The sequence below is a fragment of the Macrotis lagotis genome, chromosome 3 (genome assembly GCF_037893015.1).
Source record: "Macrotis lagotis isolate mMagLag1 chromosome 3, bilby.v1.9.chrom.fasta, whole genome shotgun sequence".
Lineage (NCBI taxonomy): Eukaryota > Metazoa > Chordata > Mammalia > Peramelemorphia > Peramelidae > Macrotis > Macrotis lagotis.
In genome coordinates this window covers 84,602,580-84,617,575 of record NC_133660.1, presented here as the reverse complement: position 1 = coordinate 84,617,575, position 14,996 = coordinate 84,602,580, and the positions used below count along the sequence as shown (strand labels likewise).

The 14,996-nt window shown below is 37.2% G+C and overlaps 2 protein-coding genes across 11 annotated transcripts in view; one reads left to right on the top strand and one right to left on the bottom strand.

Annotated features, from left to right (window-relative positions):
- FBXO8 (F-box protein 8) overlaps positions 1 to 4,435 on the bottom strand; it is a 56,036-nt gene extending 51,601 nt beyond the window's left edge. The window contains exon 1 of the mRNA XM_074228955.1: positions 4,349 to 4,435. The gene's annotated coding sequence lies outside the window, so the exon portion shown is untranslated. The remainder of the gene's footprint in view (positions 1 to 4,348) is intronic.
- Positions 4,239 to 14,996, top strand: part of CEP44 (centrosomal protein 44) — a 50,914-nt gene continuing 40,156 nt past the window's right edge. For 6 of the 10 annotated variants that reach the window (XR_012476943.1, XM_074228953.1, XM_074228951.1 and 3 more), the window contains exons 1-4: positions 4,890 to 4,996; positions 6,372 to 6,557; positions 9,717 to 9,849; positions 13,613 to 13,760. Coding sequence is in view for 9 of the 10 variants with exons in the window: in XM_074228953.1 (XP_074085054.1) it covers positions 9,758 to 9,849; positions 13,613 to 13,760 (240 nt within the window). In the remaining variant the exon portion in view is untranslated. Of the gene's footprint in view, positions 4,260 to 4,889; positions 4,997 to 5,519; positions 5,545 to 6,371; positions 6,558 to 8,701; positions 8,857 to 9,716; positions 9,850 to 13,612; positions 13,761 to 14,996 lie in introns of those variants that run through there. The other 4 variants (XM_074228948.1, XM_074228947.1, XM_074228946.1 and 1 more) reach the window with 4 other exon arrangements.

Here is a 14,996-nt window from a genome sequence, read left to right as displayed (position 1 = left end):
GTTTTAGAGTAGAAAGAACATTTATCTAGTCCAAGATCATTTAATCCAACTTTCTCATTTCACAAATGAAAAAGCTAAGACCCAATAAGGATAAATGACTTGTCTAACAACTAGTTTAATGGCAGATTTGGGACTAGAAATCAAGCTCTCCTTGCTCTTAATATGGGGAAAAATTCCACTACACAAAACTGGTTGCATTGTGGCAGAAAGGTAAAACTCATTTATTTCCAAATTAAATTAGTAACACTTTAACAATTAAGGGTTAAATTGAAGTGTTAAATCATCAATTCTGACAACCTGAATTAAATGTACAATGGATTGTAAATTTCATAATGTAATGAAAGAATAATGAATAAATCAGTTTTAGAAGCTAAGTAGATTAAATAAATACTAAAAAAGATAAAATACATTAGAATAAATTTTAACTTAAAATTGTTTTTCATTCAATATACTTGTTTACAAAAATTGACTAAAAACTTAAAAATGTATAATAGACTTATAAGCACAAATTGAATTTTGCTTTAAAACTATCAAAATTTTATTTGTACCTTATGTACTTGAAAAAAAATTTGATGTTGATTCTGAAAATTTTTAAATACTATAAAATGGTGCAATTAAATCAGAAAACATTATACTTTGAAGAAATAAACTCTATGGAAAGGGAGTTTTAAGGGAGTGGGGGAGGATATAAAGAAAGAAAAAAGTTTACCCAGTTTACTTTAATGGTCTAGGCTTATTTCTTGAAATGTTCCATATTCAATTTAAACGTAATTACTTCATTTTTTTAAAAAAAGCTTTATTTCCCAGATAATCTTAATGCATTTTAAAAACCAAACACCCTGAAACTATATCAGTCTAAAATAGAACTGTGGTTTCTCTGATATGAACCTAATGACTAAAGATACTGATTTCCTTACCCCAATGAGCCAAGTCTAGTAAAATCCAATCTTTGTGTTCCATTGTAAGGGAACAAACATCAAAAATTCAATACAAAGAACGCTAAAAAATTAATCCCAAGCTATTTGCTACAAACTGAATTATTTATATTACAATGCAAAGAATAATTTCCTGAGTGTTCTGCTTCAGGTGGATAATTTGTATAGAGTCTAAATGATCTTTTAAATCATTTTACTGAGGAATTTTTTGCTTGTTATAGCATAACTATATACAAAAACTTCTACTTTAGAGTTTGGTAGGTTATTGTATTTTTTATGACAAATTACATTTTTCATATTCCTTCAAATGTAATAAGAGAAATGTATTCCAACATTCCATATTTTATTATTTTCAAGAAATCTTATGTTACTTATGTGAATATTTAACAATATCACTGGATGACACATTAAACAGTACTCTAATTCTTACAATCATATTATAATAAATGTAGCATTCTTAAATCAAAATATTTAAATAAGTTACACGTTTAATAAATCATTATTTTGTAGGAGCAATAGGAAAAGGTAACTAACTTTTCTGTGTACAGTTATGTAATCTGTTAACTGCTTATACATATTACAAAGCATCCAAATGGCTTTGGGAACAATTACATCTAATTTAAAAATTATTGAATTTTGAAGACTGAAATGGAAAGAATTGAGTAGAGAATTCAGGTTACTCAAAAGATGAATGAAACATTCTCTCTCTAAACAGTTATAGGGCAAACCCATTCTACTATCACTTAGTTAATATTAAATCTTTGGCATACAATGACTAATCAATCTATAAATAGGATGACAGCACTTGTTCCAAACCCTGGAAAGTCTTTAGTATCAAAGTGGTGGCATCATTTTAAAGTAATCCATTTTCTCTATCAGATAAATTTCTAAAACATCAAGGAAAATGTTATACTATTTCAACTTGAAAAATATGAAATTGAGAACCAAGAAATCACCAATTAAAAGTAAATTCTATAAAAAAATTGAATCAAAATATCTTTACATCTGTGGTTTCTGAAATATTAGTAGCTTAGCAAATGGATCTGAAGTTACACTAATTTGATAATCTTTAAATAAGATTATTCTAAAAGAAGGGAAAATGAAAGGATTCTGTGGGGAGTTATTACTCCAGGTATTTCATTTCTCTCCTTTAAAAAATAGACCACCAAAGTAGTGTAGAACAGATTGAACAGGAAAAAAAAAAAGTGATAACCATTTACTCCCTAAACTTAAAGGCAACAATTGTAGAAGAATGAAAGAAGTCTAGGTCCACAAGGGATCTTATAAGTAGAAAAGGCAAACAGTTAAGTACCAAGAGGTCACAAGGTACATACAAGACATAAAAAAACTCATTAAATTTAGAGGTCTGGTTCTGCAAGAATAGTTTTTGTTACTAAAAAACACACACCTATTTTTTTAAATTTTGTAAAGCTTTGCAATATCACTATTTTCTCAACTTAAATTTTATCACAGTCTATAATTTTTTTTAAATTGACTCATTTATTTTTAGTCAGAACAGCCAAGAATTATTAGGATTATTACTATTGTCTCTTTGTTACAACAACAAAATATGGTCAAGGCAAAAGCTGGTCTTTGTGCTTAAACTCCTGCATAAAAGATATCCTAATCAGGTTTGGTTTTAGTCTTATATATTTAAGGCAAAAGACCAGGACAAAAAATTAGTGCAGGGAGTAAGTCATTACTATTATTTCAGTCTTCAGCTAGTAAGGTAGAAAGATTATTTTCAGTAAGTATTTAAAGTATTAATTATATCTCCTGAATAGACTATACTTCAGCTCTGGTGCTTTAATACAGAACTCTCTAGTGATGACAATTAAAGGTGGAAGAAGATTAAGAATCAAAATCAATAATCTAAGGTGAAAAGTATTTGGAGAACTTAGCAAATAAATATACACATTTTAAAGTAATGGTATTTTTGGATGGGGGCAGATTCATGATATGATATTCATCCATTCATTCATCTGGAACATCATTGAGCTAAAATAATTCAATTAAGTAAAATAAAATGTAAATATTATGCAAAATTAATTATTAATGGTTTATCATTTACCAAAGATAAGTCATTTGGTCATTTGAAAAACAGGAACCGAATCAAAGGATTTATGGCAGGTTAAACAATGGACTACTCAAACTCTTAATTTGGGATTAATAATTCCACTGCACTGAGTTTATACCAATGTCTTGGTGATTATTTCTTGTGAAATAGAAAGGAGAGTTATGTTTTCTACCCATTTACAAAAATTTAATAACAAATTGCTATTAAGCGTGAGGCTCAGCATATGTAAAAACTGAAGTGGGTAAGCACTAGGAAATGCTGAGCAATTTTTAAGGACTATTGGAAAGCACCTAAAAACCCTTGAAATTAAGATTCAACAAAAATGACAAAAAAAAAAGCGAGTCTCAAAGGATTTATGAAGAGACATTACACCTTGGGACTCCAGGCCTTTTCACCAGTTATCCCCCCATTCCCGGAATGTTTTTACTCATCTCCAAAGGATGTGGAACAACAATATATGTATTTTCCAATTCTTTAAATGGTTGATTTTTTTCTCTTCCTTTTTTTCTTTTTTTAAAAAAAAGTTTGTTAAGTGATAGTACTTTAAGAGCAGCTAGGGGCACCGGAGAAAATTTAGATGAGGTAAAAAAGATACATACCAAGGCAATTTTATTTTTTAAAAAATTGCTAATTCATAAAGCAAACAGAACTGCACTATTATTAGAATGATGGTTTCAGTTCCAACACTGTTAACGTAAGCTTAAAAAGTCTGTTTTAAAATTGAGTACAGCTCTAAAAGGGGGAAAGGATGGATCCCGTACTTAGAGAAATTCTGGTGAGGTAAGGAACAAAAGATGTCAATAAAGTTTATTTAAAACGAAGAGACTATGCAAGGAAACGTCGACAATTTTTTTTTTAAATGATGAATACTCGGGAGTCCAATCACTCCAGTCAAGGGCTGCTTGTGCCAGCCTTGCCACTAAAACGGATACGAAGAAATGACTGCTGCTGTGAAAGGGGCAATGCCTCCACCCAGGCCCTGAGCAGCTGGGTGGTACACTGAGACCAGAAAGACGCCCCGGTCTTTGTTCCGAGAGGTGGGGGGGGGCACCTTTCACCGGGCCCCTGGGCAGAATGACAGCCGGTCTCCAGGGGCCACCAACCTGGGGGCGAGCTACACTTCCCACCTTCCCGAGGCCCCGAAACCCGAACGGCCATTGGCTAACGCACCGTCACTCCGGGAGATGACGAGCGCTATTGGTCACCGCCTCGCGCGGGTGGGTCAGCCCCTGCCCGCAGGCAGGCAGGTAAGAGGGCCAGGTGCCCACGGGGAACAGGGCAAGCAGCCGCGGGGTGGGGGTGGGGGAGGGAGACGGGGCCACACCGCGGCTTGTACCTGAGCCACCTGCAGTCCCCACCGCCGCCGCGACGTCTCAGCCCCAGGAAGGCGGCTCCGGCCCAGCGGAGAGCGGCTCAGCCGGGCACGGTCGTGCGGGCCATGGAGAAGCCGCTTCGAGCGCTACAGCCCCGGGCGGGCGGCGGCGGCGGCGGGGCTGTCCGCAGCCTCCGGGGCTCAGCGCCGCTCCCGCAGTGGCGGCCCGCGCGGCCTCCAGCCCGAGTTTTGACGTTTCCTATTGTTGCCGGAAGTGACGCGGCGCCCGTGCCCGAGCGGACGGAGAAGCGCGTTTCTCCCGGCTCACGATTCGCCACGCGCGCCTCGTCCTCCCGCCATGCCCCTCCCGGATTGCCCCCTCCGCGCGGCCGTGCGCTCCGGTCCGGACCGGGCGCCCGGGGACGTGCGCTGAGCCCCGCCCCGCGCCCGGGAGGGCCCCGCCGGGGGCCGTCGGGAATCTGCGGCGGAGGGCGGGGCCGATGGCTGCGCGCGTCCGGGGGAGCCGGCGGGCGGGGAACGGTCTGCGCGGCGCGTGCGGCGGCGCAGGCGCAGACGCCGTCCCGACCAGGCGCGCCCGGGCTGGCCGCGCGCGGGCTCCGCGCCGTCCCAGCCGCCGCCTCCGCCACTCCGGGGCTCGGCCGCGCCGACGAGGTGAGCCTCCTCCGGGCCGCATGGCCGCGGCTGGCCGCTCGCTTTAGCTTCCGCGGCCCCAAATCTCCCTCGGGATCTGTTTGGGGGGGGCGCCTCCATTTCCTGTTTACTGGGGGGAAACTGAGTCTCTGGCCGCCGAGGCCCTCCCCCGCGCCCCCATTTTGCCTCGGCCCCCGAAGAGGGGGTATCGGAGCGGGCGCGCCCCAAAGCCTGATGCGGCATCGCCAGTGGAGGAGGCGGAGGTGGGGCCTGGGCTGCGGTGGGGGCGGGGAGGGGGCGGCGCAGCCCGGGCCTCGCTCTGCGGCGGATGGCGCCGCATCCTTCCGCATCCCGCTGCCTCAGCATCCTTCCGCATCCTTCCGCATCCCGCTGCATCCTTCCGCATCCCGCTGCATCCTTCCGCATCCCGCTGCATCCCTCAGCATCCGCAGCATCCCTCCTCATCCCGCCCGCCTCGTAGCCCGATCCCCGCTACGGCTCGCAGCCCGGCCGGCATCCCTTCCCGCAGCCTTTGCGCGGACCCCAACGCCTCTGCTGCCGGCCGAGAGGTGACAGGGTCGGGGGCGGGGGGGATGGAGCGGCCCCGGCAGGGCCTGCGCCCTGTTAGCGGGGGAGAAGCTGCGTTTTCTTGTCCGCCCGGAACGAGCCTCCCTCAGGCTGCTTGGAAGGAGGCGGCGCTGAGGCATTGAGGAGGAAGACAAGCATCGGCTTCCCCACGTTCTGCCCCGATACAGCCCCGCTTCCCTTAAAAAAGGGCCTGCGGACTGACAGCGAGGAAGAATAGGGGGCCAGAAGCCATTTTGTCGTATTTTTGTCCTCTGACAAAAAACGCACAAGTGTGGCTTTCCTTTAGAGCAACATGGCCTGGATCTGTTCTGTCTGAGTCCTTCCGCCCACCCTTTCACGGTTTTTGTTGTTGTTGTGGATAATCTCCGTGTCTTTTAGTAAGCCTCTGTGTAGGAAGCATTCTGGTTTATGGAGGGCATCTGCTTGTCTGCTCTGGACGAGATTGGAGAGGGTTTGATGGTCTCTTTGTTCCTTTTCAGCCTGCAATTTCCTAATCTAACAAAGCACCAGGAGCCGTTTCTGGGTCTTTTAATATTTTTGTAGGTAAAAGAATAACATTCAGACTGGTGATATCTCTCTTGTTACATGACCTTTTTCCTGTTCAGGTCTCTGATATTTCTCTTGAAAGCCATCTAAATTCTTTGGGGGGGTCAAGCTTTAAATTAAGGGGGTTGGACTGAATGACCCTTTGAGGTTTATGATCATATGATGATATGTCCTTAATGAAAAATGTGAGAAGAGAATAGTTGCCTGTATTGTTGTGCAGAATAGAAAAATGTCACTTGTATGTTTTTGTTTATTCTTTTAGATCCTTTTTAAAGATACTGGAGTGGTTGGCCACTTCTTTTTCCTGCTCACTTTACAGCCGAGGAAATCTACTTAAGTGGCTTGTCCAGAGTCATCATACAGCTAGTAAAGCATCTGAAGCCAGATTTAAATTCAGACTAAAGGTCCAGCACTCTATCCACTTTGCCACCTACCAGCCCTTCCATAGGTAATGTAGATTTAAAAAAGTAATATAAAAGGCTCCTCACCAATAAGAAATCTCTCCTGCTTTGGTTAAAATGATAAAACTTTTCTTTACATATGTAACCATAGTGTTGAGACCTTATGATTATTAGCTTGAAGACAATAAAGCAGTAAGATATGTTTGCCTTTGTCATAAAAGATTTTTTAGGCAGGGTCCAAATGGAAATGAAATTCTCTTTAGCTCCACCATCTTTCTCTTTGCAGATCATATTGCATCCTGCAGTAGTAATCTCTGATTATCCAAATGAGTCTAACACGCTGTATAGGAAAATCAAATGGATGAAAAATATTTATCAGGGAGATTAACTCACAATCAAACAGTCTGTCTATTGAATTGATATATTAATGCAAGCAACCACTGCAAACAGTGTGTTGGACTCAGAATTGAACAAGAGAAAGAGATTGGACTGGATTTTGTGTGGCAAGAATAGTAATATCTGTAGCACTTTCAGGTTTGCATATGACTTTATCAATGTCTTATTTGACTCTGACAGCAACCCTGGAAGTCAGATGTTATTGCTCTGATATCCCAGAAGAAACCAAAGCAGACAGATTATGTGACAGCTCTCAGTGCCCACAACTGGGTTGAATGGAGAGCTTTCTAACCTCACATCCAGTTTTCTATCCCCAGGCCCCCTCACCACCTCAAGTGTCTGGGGAATTGCTTGAGTCTAATAATCTTTTTTCACTCAAGCACCTTAAGGGACTAGATAGCCACTGTCCTAGGTGCTGAGGTCACAGAAGCAGAAGTGAAATAGTAACTGCACTTAAAGGAGCTTAGATTCTGATCAAGGAGACAACATGTACTTAAGTGTATGTGTAAGAAATATGAGGTAATTGGGGAAGGGGGTCACAAAAGACCTCATAAAAACAGATTTGTGCTTGTTGGAGGAAACTAGGGCTTGATGCTAAGATGTGGGGATGAGGAAACAGTGTTTTTCTAAGTCGTGATGAGGCATTATGTGTGAGAAACAGCAAGAAAGTGAGTATGTAAAGGTGAAGTGAATAAGATTTATATATCACCAACTATGGGCCAGCCACTGTGCTAATAAAATAAGCATTTTTCTCAATATCTTGTTATGATTCTCAAAATAACCCTCAGAGGGAGGGACTCTTATTGTCCCCATTTTATACTTAAAGAAACTGAGACAGATGAGTTATGTGACTGCCCCCAAAGTCAGAGAGCTCTTCACCATATCTAAGGCAAAAATGGGTCTTCCTGACTCCCAGACTTAGCACTCTGCCCATTGTGCCTTCACTGCTGGAACCAGGTAGTGGAAAATTTTGGATGCCAAAGAGAGGAGTTTGCATTTGACTGTAGTAGTAATAGAAACCTCTTGGAGATAGAGCAGAGAAGTGACATGATCAAATATAATAGACATTGTGCTGTTTGGAGGGAATCCTTGAGCACCTCACCCTGACCAATTGAAATTACAGGTGACTCTTAGGAGGTAGAAACTGGGGAGTCAGAATGAGCCCAAGTAAGCTTCACCATATATTTAATGATGACTTAAGTGCATGAAGTGAACTAAGGCATGTCACTGAGGCAATAAATGTGCATATAGCAAGAGTTATAGGTAATAAATGGACAGCCTAAATCCTCTACGGTACTCACAAAATGTAAAAAAGACCTCGAATTAGATCTCTTAGCAGGTGGGGTTGATCTTCTGTTAAAAAAATCCCAGTAGTAAGATGTTGTTTAGTTGCACTCTGCAGAAGTATTACTTGCGATCTGCAGAAGTATTACTTGGTCCACTGGAATATAGGTTAAGAAATAGTATCATTTTTGGATTCATCCTATCAACAGATGTAGTGGAATTTTTTTGATAACTTTGACCACTTTTGTAGGCTTTGACCACTTTTTGTAGGTTTATTAATTACATTTACCCTACCTATGTTAAATATTTTAAAAACATGAATTAGCCTAAAATGAAGTAGAACCTTTTTTAATGATTAACTCTGGAATGTTTAATACTTTTGCATTTCTCTGTAAAAAGGAGTTGTTAAGAAATTAATTAGTAATTAATGCCAAGTAAATAACCCTTCCCCCTAATGACCTTAGCTAGATAACCCCCTTCTCAGATCTTACTACCAGACTCTCAATTTCAGAATCTACTTGGAGAGACCCCTTCAATAAAAACCTCTGCTTCCCTGCTGCTAGATCTTCTCAAGGATCATGGGCTTTGATGCCCTTGATTGGAGTCTGGACATAGCTGCTCCATACTGGGATGAGCTGTGAATCCTCAACTATAATAAGCCTTCTGGTAAAGTGGAAGACTGTCAGACCTTATTCATATACCCTCTCACTGGGGATTTTTCATTGGACCAAACCATCTGGCAATCTAACCTGTTGCTGAATTCATATATATCTATATCTATATCTATATCTATATCTATATATATATATAATCTCCTCTAATTAGAATGTGAACTCTGAGAGTAAGAACTATCTCGTTTTTCTATTTGTATCTTCAGTACTTGACAATATAACAAGTGCTTAATAGAAATTTCTTTATTTCATTCTATTTCATAAGGTGTCTGAGAGGCACCTTTATACTTGAAAGATGTAGCCATATCTTAGAACCACCAATTTATAGGCAATTTTTTAATTACAAATTAAGATTATTCACTGGTTGTTAATTAACATCATTATGTATTAAAGTCCCATTTAAATATTTTTCTGAAGTTAGGTTTGACGCTAATTAAGAGTGTCTAAGTTAGAGTTTTCAATGTTTCATAATACATTACTAAGAAATAATGAGGGCTTTTTGCCCCATTTCTTCATGAGTGCTATAAAACCAGGAAGAAATTACTTAGTATTTTTTGTGTTTCTTAATTTATCCCTCTTTTTTTAAGCTTTGTTTTTGGCAACATGTATTTCCAGTAGAAGCTTATTCATTTAATTCTCAGCCAATATTTTTGAATGTTTACTGTATGGGCATTGTGGGAACTATAGCATTGACTTGAAATATAAAACAATCTCACATAGATTTACATAGTAAGGGAAATGGAAAATGGTAATTAGTTTATTGTATTTAGTGTCATAAAGGTGTGAACCAAGTACTTTTGGAAAGCGAATTGGAAATCCAAACATTTACAATTGCTTTTTTCCCCTTTTTTAAAGGTGAAAATTCTATCAGAACCAGAATTTAATTTTAATTTTAGATGATGGCAACTGGTGATTTAAAAAGAAGCTTACGAAATCTAGAACAAGGAATTCGATTGCTTGGTTATCCTAGAGAGGTGGATTATTCAGGGTAAGTTAACAGTGAACTATCTGACTCGATTTATTTTAAATGTATGATTTCAGTGGATGAAATAAGTTTTAGAAAAATTGACCTCTATCAGAAGACTGGAGGGGTTGAAGACAATACTTCTGTTTGGGTGCAATTTGAATTGATCTTGATAAAGTTGATGTATGCATTTTAAAATCTGTGGAGTTATTAGAACACTTGAATTTTTAATTGTATGTAGAATTTTATGAACTTGAAGGGTCCTGTTAATTGGCAGGGTTTTATACAGATTACAAAAACACATTTTATTTTTCAGTGTTTTGTGGTTTTCTCATGTATCTTTGAGAGTATGATGGATATGTTCTCCTTTCTTCCACTCCCCTTACCCTCCACCAGTGAACCATCTAAATCAGATAGTTATTGAACCTAAGTTCCTTTTTTCATAGCAAAATCTACTGAAACCATAACTATGTCTAATGGCATATGTGATATTTGTCATCTTTAACATTGTTGGTCTCTCTACCTCAGCTAAGAGGCAAGGCAAAAAGCTCCAAGGCAAAGACTGCAGTGAATCTGAATTTGACTGCCTTTTGGTGATATTTTAGTTTCTATTGTAATCACTGTGCATATCATTTTCTTGGTTCTGCTTGCTTTTCTCTGTATTAGCTTGTACTTTACAAATTTATTCTAAATTCCCCTATTTGTTGTTTTTTGTTATAGCACAATAGTTCATTTACTTTAAGATACTGTTATTTTGTTAAAATAAAAAGTTATGCTCTGAAAATTTTGTTATCTTAGGGGCCTATAATCATCCTTTTTGGAAGTCTCAAAGATGTTTGAGAGATGGTATTGCTAGGTCAAAAGGTATGAGCAGGGGCAGCTAAGTGGTTCAGTAGATAAAAGTACTGGCCCTGAAGTCAGGAGGACCTGAGTTCAAATGCAGCCTTAGACACTTAATAATTTCCTAGCTGTGTGATCTTAGGCAAGTCACTTAACTCCATTGCCTTGCCGCCGCCGCCCCCCCCCCCAAAGGGGGGATATGAACAGTTTGTCAGCATTTCTGGAAAAATTCAAGAGTATGTTCAAAAACAATTAGACAATATGAAAGCTGTACCAGAAATATATTGTGGTGTCTCTCTTTTTACTATTTTCATCTTTTGTCATCTTTTGATTTGATGGTTGTGGGTATGAAATAAAATTTCAAGGTATAATTTTCATCATTGCTATTCTAGAATCTAGATCTGGAGATATTTCTTTTTTTTTTCTTCATTCCTTTGTTCAATTAAACCTATTTTCTCTTGTTAAAACCTAGTGTTAGGGATGGCTAGGTTGCACAGTGGATAGAGCACCAGACCTAGAGTCAGGAGTACCTAAATTCAAATCTGGTCTCAGACACTTAATAATTTACCTAGCTGTGTGGCCTTGGGCAAGCCACTTAGCCCCTTTTGCCTTGCAAAAAAAAAAAAAACCTAGTTACTCTCATTATTGTAATCCATTGCTTTCTTTTTCTCCTTTTCTTTATCTTTTTCTTTTTCTCTTTTTGTCTTTATGTCTCACTGTTAAACCTTTTCTTTTATCCTTACTGTTATGTTGTGTTCCTGCACTCTTAAGTCAGTCCAGGCTTCTTCTGGTTAAATTTATTTTACTCTTTTCTCAGCATTGACCCTTTGTTAAGTATTTCATTATGACATTGTTACACAGTTCTCTTGAATTCCTTGCTCTCCTTCCATTTGCTACTTATGCCTTGTTTTATATACCTTGATCTACCTTTCAATTTTTAAAAACTGGTTCTATAGTCTTTTCTGAATTTATTATTTATTTTAGTTTTCATTTTTTAAAATTCTGAGTTCCCACGTTCTCATCTCTCCCACCCCTCTCCTACCTGTTGAGAAGACAAGAAATAGGATGATTAACTTCATTGTTCATAAGTTCAATTACATCTTTCCAGGTTTTTCTAAAAATACCCCACATTCTTCCATCACAGTCATGTACCACGATTTGTTTGGCCTTCCCCAGTTGATAAACAATTTTTAATTTTTGTCAACATAAAAAAGTTGCTATAAAATTTTTTGTAGCACGAGTAGTTCTGATCAATATTACTTTATATTAAAAACTGAAGTCTAGAAATGCTATTCTGCTTACATTTCTTCATTATTTTCCTTGACTTTCTTTTTAGATCCTTTATTTCTCCAAATTTTCTTATTGTATTTACCTCTTTAAAATATCTTGTTGCTCTCTTGATATAGTGCAAATGTGAAAGTTTATTTAGTAAATTATTTTTCTATCATATAATTAAATTTTTATTCTATAATACAACTTATGTTATCCCTCTAACTTTAAATTTAGAGTTATTTCTTTTAAGAGTGTTTTGTAATTATATTTTACTAAATGTATATAGTTACATGTTGTAGATCATATATTTTATGCATTTTGATTGGAATATCCCTTACTATTATTTCCCCCTGAAATTTAGTATTACTTTATAGAAATATTATTTATTTTGTGGATTTATGTTTTTATCCTGCAATTTAAGTTGTTCATTATTTCAAAAAGTTTGCTGTTCTTTATGATTTTCTACTTAAACTACTGATTGAAAATAAATATGGATAATTCTCTTGTATTGCTAGCATTTCTAGAATTTTGTCAAAAATCAGTGCAGTATTTTTAATCTTTACTTTTTTGGAGTTTTATTGGGAAGTCTTTGAAAATAATACTTATTTTTGGTTTTAGGTATATCTATATATGTGCACACATATGCATAGATATATAGCTAGCATATTAAAAATTGCCTCTATAATCCTTTGTAAGGTTGGGGGGGTTAGGTCTAAATGAATGATGTGTACTTTAATGTTTTTTCTTTATTAATACTATTGTTATTATTGTTCTAATGTTGAATTGTTCTTTCATCTCTGGTTCTAAAAGCTTGGTCTTTGATGCTTAAAATTTTGTGTTATTTTATTAGTGAAATTGATTTAAAATGTTTCATCCTGTGATACTTTGTATAGTGTTTTATTTGCTTCAATAAGAATTTGATGTGGTACTTTTCCCTTCAATTTGTTCTGTATAATGTGTATTATATTACTAATTCTTTACACATTTTAACAGAATTTACCTGTAAAGTAATCTTTGCAAACCTCCCCACCCCCACCCCTCAGTTTCTTTTCAGTTGGTTCTATTTAATTTTCTGAAATTTGGCTATTTTAAATTAATGAACCATCATCTTACCTGTGTGGTAAATGTTAAATGAAATGCCTGTATTCAGGCATATAGGTTTATTCAAATTTTTATTTTTAGCATTAAAGTAGTTAATGGAAGTTACTTAATTCAGACTATGTTGATAATATTTATTGGGTTACTTTTTTATTTAAGTTAATGCTCTCCACAATGGAATTTAATTTGAGTAGATAATAATTTCATTGTAGCTTTTCTTTTTCTTTTGAGCCTGGGGTCTCCTTATCTTACTTAGGCTGGAAGTACAGCAGCCACCACAGGCTTGATCTCACTTTGTATTCTTGTGGAAGCTTTGATTTCCTTTTTTGCTGAACTGAGTCAGTTTGTTTCTCCTTAAGCTACCTATTAGCTCTCTTCTCCTAGAGCTCATGACATTGGTGTTTGATTAACTTTAGCTGTTTACAGCATCAAGCAATTGATCAACCTAGTAGCAAGGATTGTAAGTGTTTGCCACCACCTTGAGGTCATGGTGGCATTTTTAAAGGGAAAATATTTTTAAATTTTGAAGGTCTTAATTTTGTGGAATCATTAAAACATTGTTTTTTTCTTCCAACAGTTTAGTAAAAGGAGATCCTGCAGCATATTTGCCTATTATCAGCTATTCCCTGACTTCATATTCAACTTATGTAGCAGAATTTTTGGTCATCTCCAATATAGAACTCACAGCAAAGAATGATTATCGATTCATTGATTCTGTCTATAAGGTATTGTAAATTTATAGAGCAAAAATTATAAAATCACTCACTAAAATGAAGTTTTATATTTGCATTTGACTGTTAGAATATGTCTATCCTATAATTTTAGTTCTAGCTACTGTTATAATAAAAGGGTATAAAATATTGGATTATTTAAATAACATTTTGATATAAAATGGAAATCAATGGAAGTTTTTAAGTATGCTTTTTAATGCTATATACTGACATTTGAATAAAGGTAAGACACATAATTGTATTCATTGAGGTCTCTATTTCAATGTATTATCTTTTGTAATATGTAAAAAGGAATATTTAAATGAATTTGGCTTCCTAGGTATGACTTTTTTGAAAACCTGCTATAAAATTTTAATGTCTTACTACCAAAATACTTTTGACTCAGTTATATATGTTCTAACTGTTAATAATTTAAGCAGTTTTATCAAATGAAGTAATAGTTCTTTGTCCTAATAAATCATTAAACAAAATCCTATGTAAATTTTTTGGGATAATTTCTGGAAGAAACCTTAAATGTTATCTAGTTCTTACATAAGAAGAAAGACTAAGAAAATTTAATGGACTTGCCTAAGAGAATAAGATTGGTTAAAATAGCTAATTAATACTGTAACCTGCAATTCCTTACATCCATTCCATGTCACTTACCAGTGTAGAAAATTTCAATTCTTTGTCATTATTGGACTAGTTAATTTAAAATAATCCAAGTTAATCATCAACAAATTTTAAACTCATGTTTCTGCTTAATTAGAATCTGTGGAGTCATTGATCCACATAGAAGTAAATTTATCAAACTTTTACTTGCTACCACTCAATCTTTCCCTCCCAGATACTACTATTCTTCTTTACAGTATTTTCATGAAACATAATTTAATATGTTCAGTGGATGTCTCACTTGGTACCAAGGCTGAGCGAAGTCATTCTTCACCATTGGTTATCTACTAGCAACCTGTTCACTATTGTGTATTTTCCTTCACCCATCCTCCAACCTTCCATCCTAATCTTTTTGCCTCTCTTGTGGCCAAGTTCTGTTCACTAAGTTTTCTCTCCAGTTCTGTGAGTGGCTTTACTTTTGAACCCACTTTTTCCTTCTCTTTTCTATAGCATCTCAGCTTCCTTGTAGAAGCATTGTATGGAGACATGACAAGAATGTTAGCAAATAGTCAAATTTTATTGGAAAATAAAGTCTGTACATTGTGGTATTGTTAAAAGCAGACTGCAGAGATGAGGAAA